This window comes from Calypte anna, chromosome 4 (genome assembly GCF_003957555.1).
Source record: "Calypte anna isolate BGI_N300 chromosome 4, bCalAnn1_v1.p, whole genome shotgun sequence".
NCBI lineage: Eukaryota > Metazoa > Chordata > Aves > Apodiformes > Trochilidae > Calypte > Calypte anna.
This window is the reverse complement of record NC_044247.1, coordinates 7,757,242-7,778,306: the sequence shown is the minus strand read 5'-3', so window position 1 is coordinate 7,778,306 and position 21,065 is coordinate 7,757,242. Positions and strand designations below refer to the sequence as shown.

At 35.5% G+C, this 21,065-nt stretch overlaps 1 protein-coding gene across 4 annotated transcripts in view; it reads left to right on the top strand.

Annotated features, from left to right (window-relative positions):
- DIAPH2 (diaphanous related formin 2) overlaps positions 1 to 20,112 on the top strand; it is a 204,941-nt gene extending 184,829 nt beyond the window's left edge. For all 4 annotated transcript variants that reach the window (XM_030448826.1, XM_030448825.1, XM_030448824.1 and 1 more), the window contains one exon: positions 15,532 to 20,112. In XM_030448826.1, the coding sequence (XP_030304686.1) occupies positions 15,532 to 15,596 (65 nt within the window). In that variant the 3' untranslated portion in view covers positions 15,597 to 20,112. The remainder of the gene's footprint in view (positions 1 to 15,531) is intronic.
- Positions 20,113 to 21,065: the final 953 nt, after the last annotated feature.

The following is a 21,065-nucleotide window of genomic DNA, read 5'->3' as shown; positions in this document are numbered from 1 at the left end:
TACATTAACATATAAACTTTTATAAGGTATTTTTATTTAGCTTTCAGAAGGTCCCTTCCTAGAACAGTCTTGTAGTTTGATGTATGTGACAATGGAGGCAAAAAGGGGATGATTTTTTGACTTTTCTCTAAGAGGCACTGCATGACTTGAAGTTCTTTTGCTGGGCTGCTGACTGCATCACTCACACCAGCAGCTGGAACTGATGGCAATAAAGTGACCTTTTAGTTTGATCATCATTAAGCTTAAGTTAGTAGACCTTTTTTTTTTTTTTTTCCAAGGCACCCTGCTGTACTTTTCCTGTTGAAACTCTTGAATCATTACCTATTTTAAGGATCTCCTGTGCCCTGAAGGTATTGGGCCATTTACTAATCCTTCCCCCTGGACTTTCCAGACACTGCAGCTGTTTCATGCTGTGCTGGACTTGAAGAACTTAAAGCTTGTTTTTTGAACTACAACTCCAAAGAAGCAAAACAAATCAAATTGCAGTAAGCAATTTGGCTCTTTTTTACTTGTCATGCATCTGTGTAGTTGGAAGAGGGAAGTATTTAAATGCATCCTTGTCAAAATTTTAAAGGGGATATGAAAATATTTTGCATACTTCAGAGTATTTCTCTTCCTCGTTTTTTTCCGTTCTGTTTTATAGACATCATTTCAAGCCCTTTGCAAGTATGCTGCTTTATGAAATAATTATTTGCCTTAAACTGCAGTCAGTTGAGCACTTGGAATATAAGTGGCAAGATTTGCATACTTTATGAAAAACATCTCTGTAACAAATTCTGTATTAAAGCTTTTGAAAACTTTTCATTTACAGTTTGCCTTTCCGTTACTGCTGAGTAGAATATTCCAAAATCACAGATGCAAACTTCATAGAATTAAAAAGAAGAAAAAAAAAATTTAAGTTCCTGTCCTCACAGAAGAAAGTCTGTAGAGATGGCTTTCTCTATCCAAAGCCTAGTTAACTCAAGTCAAATTGTTAAGCCAAAATGCAGGCTCTTTTATTTACTTCTGGTAAAAAATTAGGTTGTACAAGTGGAGAGGTTAATTGATTTTTTTCCTTCATCATAAAGTGCTGATAAGTAGTTTAAAAGCCTCAAACCTTAGTTTGTTATATCAGTTTACCTCATTTCCTTGAGTAATTGGTTCAATAGAAGTACTTGGACATTAACAAGAATTATCATCAATGTTCACTAAAGTCTCAGTCCTGTTTCATAGAAAATGCTGCCTAGAACATCTAGTTCAACAGAGTTTTTTTAAAAAAAAAAAAAAAAAATGTAGCACATCCTTTGATGAAAGTTTAATTCAACAGAACAGACTTTCCATTGTGTGCTCTGAAATCTGATTCAGTCCTGTCCTGGACAGTAGACAAGCTGTTCATGATTTTTATTGCTTTGGCTTTAGGAGTTTATAAAAAAATCCAAGGAAGAGGTACATGGTAGTGAAAAGGCCACAGTGCCCAGTGAATCACAGATAGGTGTAAACCTTTAACCCTGACTTTGTTATTTGTAAAGATGAAACTAGTTCAGGCATGAAAAAATATTCCTTTGGATGAAAGTGAAGGAGCTTGTAGTTAAGACTGTTCACATACTGCAAAACAGATTTCTAAAGGACATTGCCAGCTTTGGGCAAAAAAATATCTGATGGATTAATGTTATTTTAGTGGCATTAAGGATGTAGTTTCCTTATCATTTTATCTGCCAGAAAAAGCAGTTCCTACTCTCTCCCACCCCAGACAGAGGCTCCTGGGTTGTTTTTTTTCTTCCACCTAAATTCATAATTTCTTTGTATTGTACAAGTGGTTTTGCAATGGTACTGGGAACTAGATTTCTAAAAGGGGAAAATTTTAGAAAGAAAAATAATTTTATTTTGTGGCATGAGACATTATTTTCAAGTCTAGAAGGCATATAAGAAGAGATGTGGGATTCTAAGGTAACTTTCATGTGAAGTGAAAAGCATTCCCCAGCAACCCTTATCCTTATTAGCAAATCAAGTTCTCTGTGTTCAGAAGATGCTTTATGGCCACGATTTATCCCTAAATGCTCATTTTTCTGCACCCTCAGCAGTGACCTGTTCTAAGCCTCTTCTGCAACTTTATACGCAGACAAGCAACCCTTGCCCTAACCTTGCCTTCTGTTGCTTCAGTCTGGGGATGTGTAAAACACAAAATTTAAATTCTAAAATCTTCCTGAGCATCTTTGTATCAAGTGTCATCACTGCTTCCCATCCAGCCCAAGTGAAGATGAATTTTCTTTCTTTAAACTTTATATTCACACATGTTGCATGAGCTGAATAAGGGGTCTGGTTTAGTTCCACTGCTCAGGTAGTGACTGAGTCTCCTTTTGGTCAAGATACAGAGAGGCTTGGGGCATGGCAGGGTGCTTACCTAATGTGGATACCAATCAAAATTTTTAGAAGAAAGTCTATATAGCCATGTTCTGAAAATGCTGGCAAAGGCAGGTAAAAATGAAGCTGATTCACTTACAAATTTAAGCAAAGTCAGGTCTGTTTGTAGAGAGGAAGTCGATGGAGGACTCCTAAAAAGATCTGGAGAGTCTGTGTAATAGTTACATGTTTCATCCCATGTTCTGGGATGAAAAAGGCTGAGAATTGGAGAGGAGATAGAAAAAAAGAGTAAGAACAAGTGAGGCTTTCCATGCCATTCCTACTAATGAATCCCAGGATGCCAAAGCAAACAGAGACAGGTGAAGAAGAGGAGGAAGGAAGGAAGGGTTTGACTCTCCTGGTCCCTCATATTTGTAGTGAGTATGACATGTATGGGGTGGAATACTCTGGTCAATTTTAGTCATTTATCTTGTCTGCTCCTCCCTACAGGAGGGTTTACTCATTTTCTCCTTCAGGAGGGCAAAATGTTCCTCAGAACTGAGCAGTGGCCTTGGTTCTGCAGCCCATTCCCCAGCAGTAACTATAAACATCGAGTGTTATCAGTCCTAGAAGCAGACAGAGTCTGAGAAACTTGCTGTTAAGTTCAGCAAATGCAGCTACTTACGAGAGATTTAACTGAAAGCAAAAATACAAGACAGAAAATTACCTTTATCCTGGCCCAAACCAGGACAATTTAAAAGAGTGGCATGAGGAAATCAAACTCATAACAACTTAACCTCTTTTTTGCTTTATATTGTCTATTTTTCTTTTAAAATAATGTGTAATTGTTATTTTAAACTTCTGAAGCTTGCACCGATAACTCAATACATATTCTTGTTATTATACATATTACATATTAATATCAATACATGTTATGCATAAACATATTAATAGGATGTTTTCCTCAGTGTCTGTAAAGCCAGGTCTTGCTTTTAACACAGCTGGTAACATTTTGTTAGGGTCTGCTTCATAATGCATAACCCAGGCTACCAGCACTGCCACAGCTCACTGTTTAGTAAAGGAAGAGCTTGTAATTATGCATCTGGTAAAGGTTGAAAAGCTTGACCTCAGAAAGAAGTTATCATGTGTATATAGATATTTTGCTTCAGGAATAATAATGTCCATATTTGTATAATTGCATTATTTTCTTTTTCCTAAATAGGTATTCATTTGGGTAGTCAGACTCATTTGGAAGTAATATTTCATTGTATGGACTTAACAAACCCTAGAGTTTTTAAATATGCTTTTAAAAAGCAGACAATAATAGTGCACCCAAACATTTTTTTCTCCTTAGTCTTTGAGAAAGGACTGTTAAGGCAGTTCTAAAGTACTTACAGGTTCTTCAGAACCATCTGAAGAGCAGATCCATGTGCTGTTAACACATGCTACCCCTGCCCTTCTTATCTGAGATCCTTGCTATTGTATCAGAAGGAACTGAGCTCACTGGGAAGAGATAGACTGGCAGATTTTGCAAGGTAAATAGGTCAGCATTACAGAGGAATCAGGTGTTAATTTGGGGGTTTCACTCTCCATCTGGGAGAGCTGTTGCTGAAATGGCACAGGAAACCTTAGAAAATTACACTCCTCAGATGCAAGGATTAATAAATAGCCGATGTGCTGAGCTCTTTCCTGAGAACTCATTACCCTTTCACAGCATTAACCACTTCTGTACTTTTATTCTTTAGATGAACATAAAGGGTCAAATTCTGCCTGATGTGAGCACCGAGGTCTCACACTGGATCATAAAGCAGTCTGTGCTCAGCCAAGAAAGAAATTAAGTCCTAAATTCCTAGAAGTTATTGTATTTCACCTTAGTCTGTCATGTATCATCTATATTAATTTCTTATTTGAATTCTTTTCATAAGTAACAGTTTCCCATTCACATAACCTGCATGTGCCTTTGTTGCAAATAATTTATTGTGAAAGTCACATGCAGTGTCTGGTTACTTGCATCTGGGGTGTGTAGGGAAGTTACAGGTATGGATGAGATCTTCTTGCAAGGCTCAGACAGGAGCTTCTTTTTAGCATTGTATAATGAAGATGCAGATGGGCACAGAAGCTTCCACAGAAGCCTGTGCCAGGCGGTCATACAGGAGTGATGCAGTTTTAGGTTTTCTCATAGCATATTCAATTGCATTTAAATATTGCAAAATGCTGAATTGTAAATGTTAACCTAGCTATGAATAAAAAATGTTGATATTTTATTTAATAAAAAAATAATTATGGATAGTCTGCTTTTATTGTATTATTTAAAATACTTCATTTTACATGGGCACTACAAGTTATTGCAGAGTTGGGGTTTTTAATATATATAAAGAGAATTTGTTTCTGATGCATAAAAAAAATACAGGAGACAGACTTTTGGAGGCTACAAAGAAAATTGTTTGCTTTTGACAAGGGCTGTCAATTATCTGGGTATGGAGAAAAACTGTGTGGCCACTTTACATGAACCAGCAGGAAATACTTGCCTTTCAGGAGTGATATCCAGCTGCTGTTCTGAAAGAAATTCCTTTGCAAAAAAATGACTTTTCTCTTTTTTCCCCTGTCTTTGAGTTCTTTACTTTTGCGTTCTCTGCAAAGGGCCAAGTATGGCTCCATGAGAGACGTAACTTCAGTGTTTCAAGTAGAAAGGAGAAGTGGAGGTGAGGGGGAGGCAAACGCATCCTTACTCCAGTCTCACAAAATTTTTTAAGAACCAGCTGGAAAGCTTCCTCTTTGCCTTTCATCTGGCAGGTTTTGATTGCAGTTTTGTAAAGGAATTGGTATTGACTTCTACCAGGCAGTTTCAGAGAAGAGGTGAAGAACCTCCTCTCTTGACTTCCTGTATGTTTTGTCAAACCCAATCCTTCCATTTGAAGTGGGAAGTGAAGGCTGATGTCAGGAGGTGCCTTCAGCACGAGCTGCTGAGGGTCTCCTGCGGCTTTCTGCTGTTTTAAAAGTATCAGATTAGATGGTAAAATGATGGCAATGTAGCTGGACATAAACATTTTTATTGCAGGCTCAGCAGCCATTACATATCATTAGTGAAAGGAGGCAAGGAGCATGGGGACCACTCTGATGTCAGGTTGATTCTTTTTAAGGACAAATGCCTTCCGATGGGAAGATGCAAACTTTATGGCTGCTTGTACACATGAAGTTCAGAACCTATTAATGTCTTGATTTCTTTGTCCTGTTTGTAACCTTACTGTCAACTTACTTTCAAAGCAAATACAGAGTGCGAGAGCAATAGTGTTAATAGGAGAGCTGGGAATACATAATTTTGGAAACCATTTTAAATTCCATTATTTATGAAGAGTAGGGTTTATTACCAGCACACCAAATCCATTCAAGAGGGGAATATCTTTTTTCTTTTTCATGTCCCACACTTTCCTTTATTAGTAAAATAGGTACAATAGAAATAGGAAAATACATCTTTAACATCAGCAAAGCTGTCCTCTCTGATGTAGTTTGTTGGTTTTTTTTTTCCAGAGGAGCTAAATTTAGTTCTGGACAACTGCTAATAGTGTGTGTGTAGTCATGAAAGGAGAGAAACACTCTCTGTGACTTGACGTTTGGGTTGGTTTTTTTCCTTACTGAAGCAGATCTGTTTTTTTATTTACTCTCTGATGACTTTTGTCCTTCTGATTCACAAGATACACCCTTTTGCACTGTACGTGAGATGCAATAAAGGTTACAAATTAGAAGTTCAAAGGAAAATATCTGAATAAATGTAATTTTATTTTGGATCTCTTCTTCTCTTTGTTAGTGTTAATTAGACGTGACCTGTTTCCAGGTTTTGTTGGAAAAATCACCTATCTTGGTTTTTGGTTTGTTATTTTTTTATGTGTTACATGAAACACTTTCAGTTGTCTCATTTGGTTTAAAACAAATCATACATTCATGTACTAAATGTTTCACTAGTCGGAATAATTAAGTTGATCAGGTCTGGGAGCATTGGAAGGAAAATAATAGGGTCATTGAAGCATTCAGACTCTAATGGGAACCTAAGTTCATTCAGATATCAAATCTAGTAATTGCTTTACACCTGTATCCACAGAGCTTCTGAGCACGTTCACATTAAAGGTTTAGTGATGCACTTTCAATCCTCTGGTTCAAGGGAATTTTATTACTGTTTTGAGAAGACTTAAGTTGGTTTTATTTTTTTCAACTTGGTTGGTGTTTGTGTATCCTTTGTTGTTTACTAGATTACTTATTTTTATTTGCTGGAAAAAATATTTTTGCATTTGAGTATCTTACTGGAGGTATGGTATAAGTGATGCATTACAAATCACATATAATCAGGAAAATATGAAGGTTAACATCTGAGTTTTACTGCTTTGAAACAATTTAGTAGCCAAGTAAAATTTACCATATGCAATTTAACAGGACATGATTGTATCTGTAGCATAGCATAAAGATTGTAGGGATGATTGCTGCTTGAAAAAGGCAGTTTCATAAGGATGAGGTATAAATCAGCATTATTTTGTGAGATTGAGTGAGAAATGAAGCAATAATTATAACTTTTCAGTTAAACTAAAATCAGTGGCAAATCTCCATGAATGCTTGTGGTACAGGCTGTCATAAGAATTCAAGTAAGGTTTATCACAAATGAGAATAAAAAAAAAATACTGACTAGGAAAATAACAGCTATTCAGAGCAAGTTTCAGTACATTCCAGACTCAAATGCTGGTCACAGTGCTGCTGTTATTGGAGAGGATTTGAACTGGTGCAATCATTTCTCTTCATCTGCTTTTTTATTTTCCCACCTTTATAAGTTTAGTTCTCAGCTGAGAATTCAAACTGAAAAAGAAATGGAAAATGGAATGGAAAATGGCTGTATATGTGCCTGCATTGGGCTGACATGAAGGCCTGTTTTCCTCTGAAATTTTAAAGGCCAATTACCCTTGGAGGAAAGGAGAAAAATAGATTGATTTCTCTTGTAACCCCTGAGGCAGGTGTATGTTGTCTCAAAGTAAGGTTTTTCCACTGCAACTCTTGTGGAAGAGCTTTCAATGCATATCCCAAGTGGTACTATTAACAAAGGAAGCAAAGTCACATTAAAATATTAAATAGATCATTTAAACATTTGAAGAATCTTTGCTTGTCAGGCCAATTCTTTTAGCAATAGTAAGATTTATTTTACTTGAAGTTAGGGTTTACAAGTCCATTTTTATTCTGTAAATATTTTATTAGATTTTGTTCAGCTCTAAGTAGGCTTAGTATTATTTGCTTAATGGAATTGGGATACAGATGGTCAACATCCTAGCTTTTGGTTGCAAAAGTGTTACTTTTGTTGTGTTCCCAAACTGTATTGACTGTGGACACAACTGGATTGTGCTGAGCTGGGGTAAACAACATCACACATTAAAAGTTCTCACATTATTAATTTTTAGAGGGTATTTATATATAAAACATTGAATATAAATTATTTTTTTTTTACTGGTGTTCTGTGTTTTCATACAACTCAAAGGCTACAACTAATGGTGCCCAGCAAGCCAGGTCTGTGTGCCAGTGGTGAGATTAGATGTATCTTTCTTCCCTTTTTATCTGAGTGAAACCCGTTGGTATCAGGACTTAAATCCTTCAGCTCTCCATATTTTAGATCTAGCTCTGTGCTACGTTGCTTCTGGATAATAACAATTTTACGTAGCAAGTTAAAAGGAATCCAAACATCCACATATCTTTTCAATGAGAAATTGTCTTATTGGTCTGGAAACCATCCTAAAATGAAGGGACTGTGTTGTTATCTGAAGGCCTAACACTATAGAAGGCACTATTTTCAAACAGAATACATCTACATACCTTACGGCTGATTGTGTTAAGGGGATAATTTTGACACTCCTGACTTCTGCAGATAACTCAAGAGATGTGTTTCTGCTTTTTTTGAAGAACTATTCAGTCTTGAGAGACATCCTTTTAATTCTCTTATAATTCTCCTTAATACTTTTCTCCATATCCTAGGGAACATCTTAAGAGCCCCACAGAACCTTTTTTCTTCTTTTTTCACCTTATTTCTTTTAACATTTCTTACTCTTCAACACATCTTCTTGTGAATCAGTATATTGGCAAACATCCCACTAACCAGGTCAAGAACATAATTTTTAAAATATTGTAAGATCAAAACATGATGCATTTATAATTACCATGTTTTGGGGCTGCTTATATGTGTGGATTTCGATGGCTTAAAAAAAAAAAACAAACGAACAAAACAAACCAAACAAAAAAACCCCACCAAAAATCCCAACAGACCAAAACCCTGCTATTTCTTTGGTCTGATGGTAAGTTTCTTTTTCTCCATCATAACAACATATATTGTGTATATGATCAGGTTATCACTCAGCTTTCACATGAAAGTCTGGGGTTGGACCTAAACCAGACCAAAATAATCTTTATAGAATTTGGCCCCACAGCTACAGGGTTTGCTTGAAATAACAATGTTTTCTTTGAAATTGATGCTAAAGTAACCATTTTAGCTGTCATTTAAGTTTGATTGTCAAGAAGTTGAGATTCTCTCGAGAAAAAAAACAAGCTGAGACCAGGGATTTTGTATCACTTGATCTTTGTTCATATTTTATAACGAAAATACCACATCTGAGTGACTGTACAATGATCCAGTGTGGTCACTATAACATTACTTAGTTCAGATTTTGCCAGGCATGTGTCCAGTGCCTGCTGAGATTGAAATAAAATGTGTTTTAATACTAAAGGATTATTTAAAAATGTATTACCTGTACAACTCCCCGTAACCCTGTAAGAAAACTGTTTTCTTTGCTTGTTTCACCTATTTGCAATGAAAATCTTCTGGAAAGTGCTATTTCAGTGAGTGCTTTCTGGGGTGTTATTTTGGCTGCATTTCTCCCATAGATGCTTTTTGCCTCATTGCTTTCTATAGGCCACACATTTGGAAAAAATCAGTTTGAAAACAAATTTCATAGAGATGGACTGAATCTGAACAAAACTGTGGTTAGGAGAGAGATTCTCTCTCAAGGTGCTGTTTCTCAAAATAATTTTGTTCTAGGCATAACAACAGGATTGAAACTCTTAATTTCTTTAATTCTCAGTTGATACCCTCTAATAACATCATAGGTACAGGCCAGGCAACATTAGAGAAGTGTTCAGCTGTAGCTGTTAGAGAAGCACAGGAGATTGATGGGCTTCCCTGCTGTCTAACATTACATCAATTCTGCTTCTGTCTCATCTTCTATCAATTCCAATTTGCAAAAAGATTTACCTTTTATTACTGGTAAGCTAAGCTGATGAAAGTGCATGCAGTCGATAAAGAAAAATAATAAAGCTAATTGTTGTCATAGGTTGCTCTTTAAAGCAATTGATAATGTGTTTTTACATAAATTACATTGTAATTTGGTTTCAGTTTTTCCCATGCGTGGGTAGCTCAAGGAGAAAAATTTGGGCTACTCAGACTAATGTGTAGAATTTCTTCTTTATTGCCTCAATTTTAATCAGTGATACTATAAAGAAAATATTTAGTTATCTCTGCCAGGAAAAAAGTGACAATTGTGAAGTGCAGTTCAGATTTCTACCTTTTTCTGAAGAAGAAATACCAGTGTCATCAATGTCACAGGTGCAGTGTTTGCTTCTTGGAATTATCATCTGTTCTGACAGTTTCTCCATTTAAAACATTCTTAAATGACCAGCTTACTATTTATTTTAATGTAATAATTCTGTACTTAGAGGAAATTATCCTGCTTTTTAATTGTTTGCCATGTATTTTACAATAGTGGTGCTTGCTGAAGTACCTGGGCCTGCATGAGTATTTTCCCTTGTGTTGCTCATGAAAACAAGATGTATTTTCACTAGGACTTCCTGGTGAGCAAAATGTTACATGAATGAATAAATAAATATTTTATGTAAATGCTTTCATTGATTCCCAAAAGCATAGGCCATACAAATTCTATTATAACATGCATTCCTGCATCTTTTTGCCTACCAAAATTATTTCAAAAATATGAAATTTTAAATATTTTATTCTTTGCTGTCTGTTCTGCCTCCTTATGTGGTCATGTTCAAGTCAACTCAAGCTGGTACCTTCTGTCTCTGAGTATCAAACATCTTTTATTATTGACAGCTTTAGGAAAGTTAGTTCTTAAAGATCTGGATGGGGAAAGAAAAAGAAAACCGGATTGTGCAAGTTCATTGTGTGAGCTTTTTGAAGAAACAAGCATTTCAGGGTTCTCTATATTGGGGCTCACTCCTGAAAACCCCACTCTTCTTTTTAGCCAGTTTTCCTATAACATGTTGGTGTTTTATCTTATGCATGCAGGTAAAAAGGGAAAAAAGTAGTTATGGGCACCAGGCATGTTGGTTGTTGGTTTTGAGGAGGGATTTTTGTGGTTTTGGAAGTACCTTGTTGGGTTGGTTTTTTTAATGCTAATCTAAGGGTGCTGCAGTTACATAAATTTTGGAGCAACTTCGATATAATGAGGGCTCTAGGAAAGTCTGCAGGGAAATAAGATTTCAAAATCAGCTTGGTGTTTGAATTGATGTATTTAAGGCACAAAGGAACTTTTTAAATGATTTAAAGGACTGGGAAAAAAAATACTTAATCCTGGGGAGTTGGTCGTCTAAGGTACCCAAGCCTGAGAGAACAGTTTATAATACATTTATGATTTCAGTGTCAGGCATGCCAAAGAAAACTTTTTTGTGGTTGATAGAGAATAACACAAATTCCAGCTGAGTCTATTTGAGGTATGGTTTTGTAGTCTCTGTCTTTTTCTATTATTAGATATCTCAGTCTCATGACTAGTCTGTTCGATTACACATCTTTATTATTAGTAGCATTGATTGCTCATAAAAAGCCAGGTTTATAATTAGGAGAGCAAAAACTTACTACCTGGAAGAGTGGATAAGAAGAAAGTGAAATTGAAAAGTCACTTAATCTTAGAATTGCAGTTCTGCAGAGTATCATTTATTTTTCTCCTAATATAACTGAGTTTTATGTTGATAGAAAGCTACTGAGTTAATCTGTTGCAGCTATTGAGATTTCTCTTTTAATAATAGAACTAATGAAGGAGCATTAAGGAGAGGAAAAATACATTTTGCAGAGTATAATTTTTGCAAAAGTATTTTCCTCTCCCCTACCAATGTGGTTTTAATTGATTGTAACTTCTAATGCTTTATACATACAGGGTGTAAGAGAGAACATCATAAGGGAGAAGTTGTCAGATTCCATAAAATTAAAATACCTTCTCTAAAAATAACTGTTTAGATGTTTGTTGTGGACTTCATGGCATGTATTTATTGTACTTATGCACTAAGCTTATTGTCATTTTGCTTATTTTTATAATTTTACATCAGTAGGTTCCTACAAACAAAACCACCTCTATCTTGTGTGTTGTAGATAATATGTATTTGCATCATGGTAAAATTGACATGGTCAAGATCAGATTCCAGTGTTATGCTAAAAATGAATTATCCGTTTGATTTCTCAGAATTTAGTTGTATATTTACTTGTATTTGATTCAGCTAGATAAAAGATGGGAAATGTTTAGGATATAAAAACATGTTTTGTGTTCCATTTTAATCCTTCATTGCTCTGCCTTTTACAGGCTAAGAGGAGACCTTATCTTTCTCTACAACTGCCTGAAAGGAGGTTATAGTGAGGTGGGGATTGGTGACTTCTCCCAAAAAACAGTGATAGGACAAGATGAGAAGGACTCAAGTTGTTCCAGGGAAGGTTCAGATTGGATGTATAGAAAAATTTCTTTACAGAAAGAGTTTTCAGGTGTTGGAACAGGCTGCCCAGGGAAGTGGGGGAGTCACCATACCTGGAAGTATTCAAGAAACTTCAGGAGATGGGTTAGTTGGCTGATATTGTTGGGTTGAGGGTTGGACTTGGTCTTGGAGGTCTTTTCCAACCATAATGGTTCTATGGTTTTACAGGAAAAGGTTTATTCAGCTGATTGAGAGACCACTTTTAACTTCATGTGCTCATTTCTGAGGCAGATTATATTGTCTGAAATATGAGCATTGTGGATGCTTTCTAAATGCCAGGCTTTTTAAAGAGTTGGACTTTTGACATTAAAAGAAGAAACAGTTTTCATCTACAAGGTAGATGGGTTACCCAGAAGGCATGACAGATGCATACAGGAACTTTTATTATATTTTGCTGTCCGTTTCACATGCTTCTAAAGTGTACACCTGAGCCTTTTGGCAATGATTTTTAGCTTACTTTTAAACAGTACTACCTTTTATTTTTCTGTGCCCCCTCCATTATAAGCGAATAGTTTTAGCATTTAGTGATGTTAGACAGTTTGATGCTAATCACAGCCTTGTTTATAAGCAACTCTTGCTTGATGTGGTATTCAATATGGACTCTAATGTAAAAAAAAAAAAATTAAGTGTAGCTGTTGGAGATAAATGAAAGCATATGTTGAAAGCATTATAAATACAATGTTTTCTTTAAATTTTTGTTTAAGTCACTGAAATATCAGCCCAGTCCAGCTTCAGATCATAATATGAAATTCTTTGTTTTAGCTTAACAATATGTTTGCACATATACCAAGCACATTTTACATCTAGTGAAGAAATTAGTGACTTCTTTTGGGGCATGTGTATATGTATGTACACATACTAATGCTTTGGGTTTTTAACCTGATATAAATATGCACACACACACAAGGTTGCTTGCAGATTCACTGTTGAATAAAATAGGTCTCTTTATAAAACACAAGGAATACTTTGTATTACCCTCAAATTTTCAGCTATGTTAAAGCTTTTACGTTGATAGTAACTAAATCTAATCCATCCGTGAACTGAATATTTTATCAAAGTGTAATTTATATCCTACTGCCTTTATTTTAGTAAAATGCTCCTAAGCTTTTCAGAAAAGTATCTTCCAAATTCTGACATTGTTTTGTACTGGTAATAACTGAATTTTTGTTTTCCTGTTCCCTTGATTAGAACAACCTCATGGTTCCAGTCTCCCTTGAATATCAGATTTTGTATTCCTACCTCTAGAAAATGTAATTATCTCCATTTAAAAACTGGAATTTAAACCAATAGATTACTTCAAATAATTGGGAAAGTACTTTGTTTGTCATCATCTGAAGCAAATTATAATTTATAATTAATCATTAAGACTTGTCTCATTATTTTAAAAAATCTTAAAAAAAAAAATATGAAGAAATCAACAGTTCTTAGACCCTTATGTGTTTTTAACCTGTGCAGTCAACAATCTTGAAATTATAACAAGAAATAGTCTACAAAATGAAATCTAGAAATAGTCTACAAAATGAAGGCTGAGAGCAAATGTCACTGGACTCTTCACCAGTCCCTGTTGCAGAGGAGGAGCAGCACATTTGAGTTTCTAACTCTCCTTCTTAGGTTTTAGACAGCATTTTTGTGCTTTAATTTCCAGTGCCTTAGTGACACTGCAACCAGCGTAGAGATTTATTCCCATGCAAAACAGATTGACTTAGGGTAATTTGAATACTTTATGCATGGATAGATTCATTAGGAAAGGGAGGCAAGGCAGAACTATAGAAAGAACTAATAATGTTGCTAAAGGAGCCATTAATTCCCTATAGCATTGGAGGCTCTTTTCATTGAGCAGGGGAAAGGACAGCTGATTTTGCAGAGCCCATGCAGCTTCCAAAGGCATCCTCTGTTCTTTGTCCAGAAAGAGATCACAGAGATGACTTTGCTTTGTCTTCTTCAGACATTTAATGTGCTTGGATCATTTCTGGCTTTGTTAGCTTAGAATCACAAAATGGTTGAGGTTGGAAGGGGCCTCTGGAGGTCATTGTTTCCAGCCCCCTTGCTCAGGCAGGGTTGCACAGAGCTGGTTGTCCAGGACCATGTCTAGACAGTTTTTTGAATACCTCTACAGATGGAGACCACAACCTCCCCTGATAACCATTCCAGTGCTCAGTCACCCTCACTGTAAAATACCTCCTGTCTTTCAGTTTATGCCCATTGCCTCTGGTCCCCTAACTGGGCAACACTGAAAAGCTGGTCTCCTTGCATTCTTCTTTCAGATATTTCTGTTCATCAAGGAGATCCCAGATTGGTCTTTGCTCTCCAACCTTTCCCTGAGTCTCTGGAATGCAGTGATTCAGTCAGTAGCTTTCTCCAAGGATATTTTTTTTACCTATCACCTTGGCTCAGGTTTAGCACTCTCCCACAGCAGCACCAGTGCCAGGCTTTTCTGGATTGCTGCACTGTGGAAAAAGAGAGAGGTAAATCAGCAAATTTGGATAAAAGTTGAGAAAAACCTCCGTGCCTGCAATTTCTCTGTCAGACTTTGCTTCTGGAGTGACTGTTGTTTTATGATATTCAGGTACTAACTTGGAGTTCCAACCTTATTCTGGGACACCCTGAGCTGTAGCAATGTAGATACTGTACTGGTGCAGAGATGCAGAGAGCAGCAACCTGAATGTGACATGAGAGAATAAAAAAGGTTAGGTCAAAAGGAAGCAATAACAAAAAAAAGGACCACGTTTTAAAAAAGAAAAACCCAAACCTCTAGAAGTGGGGGTTAATCTTCTGCCCCTTCTTCTGTGTGTGCATGTGTATAGTCATTGCTTTAAAATTTTAATTTAGAGGCATTTAGGAATGAGGCTGGGACTTTATGATTGTTTTCCTGTGATACAGACGTATTTATTATTCATTGCAGTAATTACTGTGTAATATTTTATACTAAAACTTGTTCACTTTGCACAATCAGGAAATGCTTAGGAAGTGGCTGATTTAACTGTTCTATTTTTAGCTCTGTTCCAAATTATAGTGCACAATGTTAGGGCTTTCATTCTTGGAGCTTCTAGTAGGCTTTTTACCACCACACTGGTCAGTACTTTCTCATGGAATTTGACATGTATTTTTCCAGAGCTTTGGTGCATAAATTGTTTATAAAATAAGATTTTCACCCAGAATTTTACTTATTGTGTGCTGTTTCCAAGGGGACCATGTTTCAGGATTCTCCTAATGCTTTTATCCCCAAGCTTCTCTGATCAAGAAAGTAATTTATTGCTGATTGCAGAACTCTTGAACTCAGTCTGGCAGCTGCAGTGTGAAACTTCTCTGATCCAGTCTCCTAGTTACTTATTTACATATCATTTGAAATTATTTTCAGGACTGTTTGAAAACCTCTTGACATTGCATTATCCGTGTTTCAAATCTTATGGTGATTTGTTTTTTCCTCTCTTTGTATTCCAGATAACAGACGAGTGACTTTGGAAAGGTCTCGGTCTCGCCACAATGGAACAATTGCAGCTGTATGATTCTTCTCATGCCAAAGAATTAGTGAATTGATTTATTTACAACTAAATGGTTGTACTTTGAAAAGAGTTTATCATACAAATTGGCAATGATCATAAAGGAATACTGGTATTGATTAAGTGAGGTGTATAAATATTTTGTATTTTAAAAGCTATTGCTAAATAATCCACATACTGTATCTTATTACCCCAACTACCAAGATCTGTAAACAGTGTTAAACAGTAGGATATATTTTATTTTATTTTATTTTATTTTATTTTATTTTATTTTATTTTTTCTTTTTTTTTTCTTTTTATTTTTTCTTTTAAGCTGGCAACTTACATGAAAGGAGTTGGGGACTTCTAGGTTATGTTTTATATGGGTAAGAAAATAACAAGTTTGTGGAAAGAATACAGCTGTGGATTCCATTTGCAGTTCTGATTTGAACATGAAAGGAAGAAATAATAAAACTGTATGTTAATAAATTCAGAGCTGAGCTGAGCTGGTCTACATTATCAGAATCTTTTTTGTAACCATAAAAAAGCAACACATAGCCCCAGTCAGGTTGCTGAAGATTTTAGTGTAAAGCCTGGTGGATTCAGCTATTTTGGCTGCAAGAAGGATATACCACATATCTACACTTTTGGTGATATGATGATGTATAGTTACTTACCACTGCTAAGGAAAAAAATAAAACAGAGCATAGGATTTTACCAAAATTAAATTATATCAAGGGCAGGATATGTTTTTAACTGTATTTAAGGAGGAATTTTTCTAATTATGCACTTATATATTCTTTATAGAAATATTTGGGGGGAGGTATGATTGTCCTATTTTAATTCTGCTTAAATAAAAAAAAAACCTTTGTGTAGGTTTTTTGAGACAAGCTACATTATGAAATTATTCAGAACTGCCTCTGAGTTTTTCCTCCATTTCTCAGGTAAAATATGGAGCAGGATCTCTCCTGGTGGATTTTAGTGCTGATGGGTTAGCAGCTAAGAACAAATTTTCTACCTGGAGCAGTAATCAATGATTGCAGCAGTTTGATTTTTGGGAAGCTCCTCCCATTCTGCTTTGTATACAGGGCCCTGCACTGCAGTACCTCAGGTGAGCAGTCAGTGTAGTAGCTGACACTGTCTGTGTTCTGCCACTCGAAGGGAAACTCTAGTTCTGTAGTTCCCTTCTCTCCCCAGTTGAATGTACAGTCTGTTTGGTGTTCAGGGCAGTCTTCACCATCCTTTTTACTGAAGGTTCATTGCTTATCTGGATGTGATGGAGGATGTTAAGTGGGAGTTCCAGTGGAACTACTCATCTATTGCTCAGCTATAATGTTTTTAAAAGCAGGAATACACTGTAGTAGATGGCACTTGTTCTTAAGATATTACTGCTTCTCACTGATTGATGAATTATTATGAATACTTTCATTGCCTGATGTTATGGGGAACCTTTTTTTTAAAGTTATATAGAGAATATTTGGAAGATAAGGTGTCACATGGTTTTCTGTGCACAAACTGCTAGCTCTAGAGGAGCCTTCAATACTGGGGCAGTGTAACTTTGCACTACTGCTTGAGCCAAGCATCTTTGTACAGTAGATTCTTTTTGCTTCTCTGCTAAGATACACTTAAGACTATCTGAATAGTTTGGGATAAATCCTCACGATTTCAAACTACAGTAATCAATATCCAATTATTGTAAGAAAAGATTTAGTTCTCTTTCAATCTAGTATTGAAAATTTTATTTTTTTAATTTTTTTTATGGTCTTCAAAGGCAAAAAGGGGTTTGCCCATTGCTATAACTATAAACATAGGAATGCAACTGAAGCCTAGTGAAATGTGTGCTGTCAGGTAATACTCTTCCTAAACTGTTTGGAATTTTTTGCGCTTTTAGTAAGAAATTAAAGAGTTATATGGTACTTCAGGAAAAAAAAATGCATGCAACAGGATTCTGTCTCCTTGTTTATCAGTAAGAGATACAAAGAATTCTGTCCTGGTTTGTGCAAGGTCAACATCAATGTTGTATTGAAGCATACCGTGTTAAAATGGAATTATTAAATTTACAGTTATACAAATGTGCTTAATGTACAAAGCCAGTTTAAAGGGATTAGGTTCATAATTTTTATGTAAAGTTGTAATACAATCAACAGTGTATTAGAATTCAGATTTTAAAATTAGCATTTTGCTGGGATTTACAAGTATTGGTATAATCTTTATATGTGAAAACTCAAAAGACTGCAAGAGAATCTTTATACTGGAGCAGGAATTATTAGTGCACGAGTTTTTCATTTCCATGGGTTTTTTGGTTTGTTTTTAAGCTGTGTGAAAGCTGACTACAGATTATCAAAAACCAAATCTTAGGAAAAGAAAAAACAGTTCCAAAATAACATCACCACCTGATGCTTCTATTTTGCTACTATTTTTTTCATATTTGAAACATTTATATAATTTAATGGACATATCTGTTAGAACAAAAGTGTCTTTCAAAGGAAAACTAGTTTAGAAGGTAATTTATGTAAATATAGGGTGCTCGTATTTATGAAGTCTAAAATATTTTCTGAAATTGATGCTGGTCACTTTGTCTTTTGATAGTTTTTCAGTCTATATTGAATTGCAGATATTTTTAATGTTTTTATTATTGATCTAATTTTCAGAGGTGTCACATGTTTATCTAGAAGTGTAGAAGAGTAGCACCTTTTTCAGAAATGCACTTGCCTTATTTTCTAATTTTAAAAAATGAAATATATCAGTTAAATTATATTTGTATTCAAAGTAAGCCCAGAAAGAAAATCGCTGGAGGGTTCATACATAAATTTCTTGCTAATTATGTTTCACTATATGTCCTCTGAGACATTACATTAACAATATACCAGCACATCTGTTTGCATTCACATTTTACCAGTTACAAGTACTGAAGAGAGGTTGTTTTTTTTTTTAATGATGTTACACTGTTTACATTTCTTAGTTTATTTAAGAGGAAGATAATCTTACCTTTTCAATGAATTGAACTAAATTTGCAATTGACATGGGAATTAAATTTTTTAATCATATACAAATATACATCTCTGTTGCTTAACTACTGGCTGTACAGATCAGAAATGTAAAGACACTAGACATTTTTTGCTCAAGTTTTATGCAGTTTACTGAAAAAAAAAATGTGCAACACAGTTTGTCTTGTATGTTTGTTTGTGATTCAACAAATATCCTTTCCCAGAACATAAGTGATGTTTGGTTTAAGTGTTAACCATATTATGAACTGATGTGAAAGCCAAAACAAAATTAGTGCCTCAGAGGGCATTGACTAACAGCTTCAGGAAGCATTCCCAGAAATAATAATAATAAACATAATTTGTTCTGGTTTTAGACAGCCATGGTCAATATGAAAAATGTTATCTAAAAATTATCTGTTCTTTCTTGAACATTCAGAGACAAAAGTAAGCAATCTCCTAGTTCCCTTCTGTAACATGCAAATAGTTATGAATATCTGTATATTTCCTCGGTTTTGTGTGTGGTATATGTACTACCTCAGACAAATGCTGTAAAAACCACAATGTGTTCATGGTTTCTATCCAAACCACAGTTCATCAGTGACCTACCTTATAATCATCCCACTATACACAAATGTTTTGCAAAACTCTGAGAATCTGGCTGAATTTTCGGTTTGACTTTGGAAATTCTCCTCTAGCTTTCCTTAAGAAAACTTCTGCATCCCTCAGGCAAATCCTGCTTTGATGGATGAACTGAGTACTTCCTATACCGAGAATGATCTCACTGGTAAATATGTCAAGCTGGTACTAGTTCCGTGGGAGCAAACTTACCTATAGATGTAAATTGCTTCTTATCCATTAAGCAGAGGCTTGGCTGAATCATACTTCAATGTTTGCCTTTGAATTGCTGAGAGGTCAGGCATGACAAATGCCATAAAGCAACAATGTAAAGCCCACCTCTCCTGTGCCATACTGTACCTGCAAGTTATTAATCTTAAAATACATATTGTAAGAAACCTCTCCATCTCTCCTGCAGTATCTACACACACACCCACGCATGCACACAAAATGTAAATAAATGAAATCAAAGCATTTTAAAGCCAAATCCCTCAGCTTCAGGTGTCTCTATTTCAGATCACATATTGCTTTTGTGCACAAAAAAAAAGGGAGTTGGTGTAAGCCTGTGAATTCTGCAGTCCTGCAAGCTGTCACTCAGCACCCACTGATGTCATTAGAAGAATGCTAAAGGAGAAGGATGTTCCTGTAGTGCTGCTTTTAGCACTGTTGAGGTGATACATATGCCACAGAATGTGAACAATGACCTATTACAGTTTAGTCATCTGCTGTCATGCACCATTTGGTTTTTCTTTTGGAAGTCACATGACTCCTGATGCCAAAAAAAAAGAAAAAACAAAAAGTGACAAAACTCATGCATTTCTATTTTTTAAACAGCTTTGTGTTTGTATGTAATGTTTAAAATAGGAATTTGATGAAATCACAGCCTGGCCATTGTTAATCCATGTATTCTGAAAACTGTAATAAAGATCTACATAACGTGATTGTGGTAGGTGCGCCCATGTTTTACTTCTTTATAATGATTATTATCTAATGAGTACCATCACCTCAAAATCTGTTTTTGTTATATGAAACTATCACACTGAAATTACTTTCCATTTTAACTTCATGATATTTTATGCTGCTTTTGTTTTTTCCCTCTAGGGTGTTATTTGATTTAATTCGGGCAACAGGTTGAGTTTCCCTGTGGAGAAGGACTGAAAAACAAAATAATCTCAAAAAGCATAGAGTTAAAACAGCCCCCAGCATTATATCATGGTGGTACAATTTTATTTTTTAAAAAATAACAATAAAAGGGAATAATTAAAAAGCTTACATGGGTCCATATTTATTTTAGGTAGATAGATTCCAGTATAGCCTCTTCAAGACAGACACCCAGTCTGTCAGAGAGCTATTGGTGGTTTCCAAATGATTTCCTTCACTTGGTCACAAAATGGTCTTGACAGATAGAAGCTGTTCCCTTTAAAACTGTATATTGCACCTTAAGCAGCTTAATGATGGCTCCACAACAGACTGAACCACACAAAAGTATAGTGAGACAGCACTGAATTTCTGCAGTGAGTACTTAAGATTCCCACTAAGTGGGATTCTAATGACTCTGATCAGACATGTTGATACCACACTCCTAAAGAAACATTAATATGTGGAAGAGACATGCCAAGGGATGGCCCAAGGCACCATGTTATTTTTAATGAACTGATTTACTGTTACAATGCACTACTAGATGTATGGTGAAGTAATAGAGGTTTAATTTCTTCTGAGATTAACAACAAAAAAAGAAAATGCTAGGATTGTCATGATTAAGAAAAATGTAGTAATGGTGTCCTACATATACCACAATCTTATTCCTTACTTTTAGGTAAATGTTCCTGACTTCCTATTGTGAGGGTCTGCATCATCCTCTCAGATATTTTGCCTTTGGGAGATTGGCAGGCAG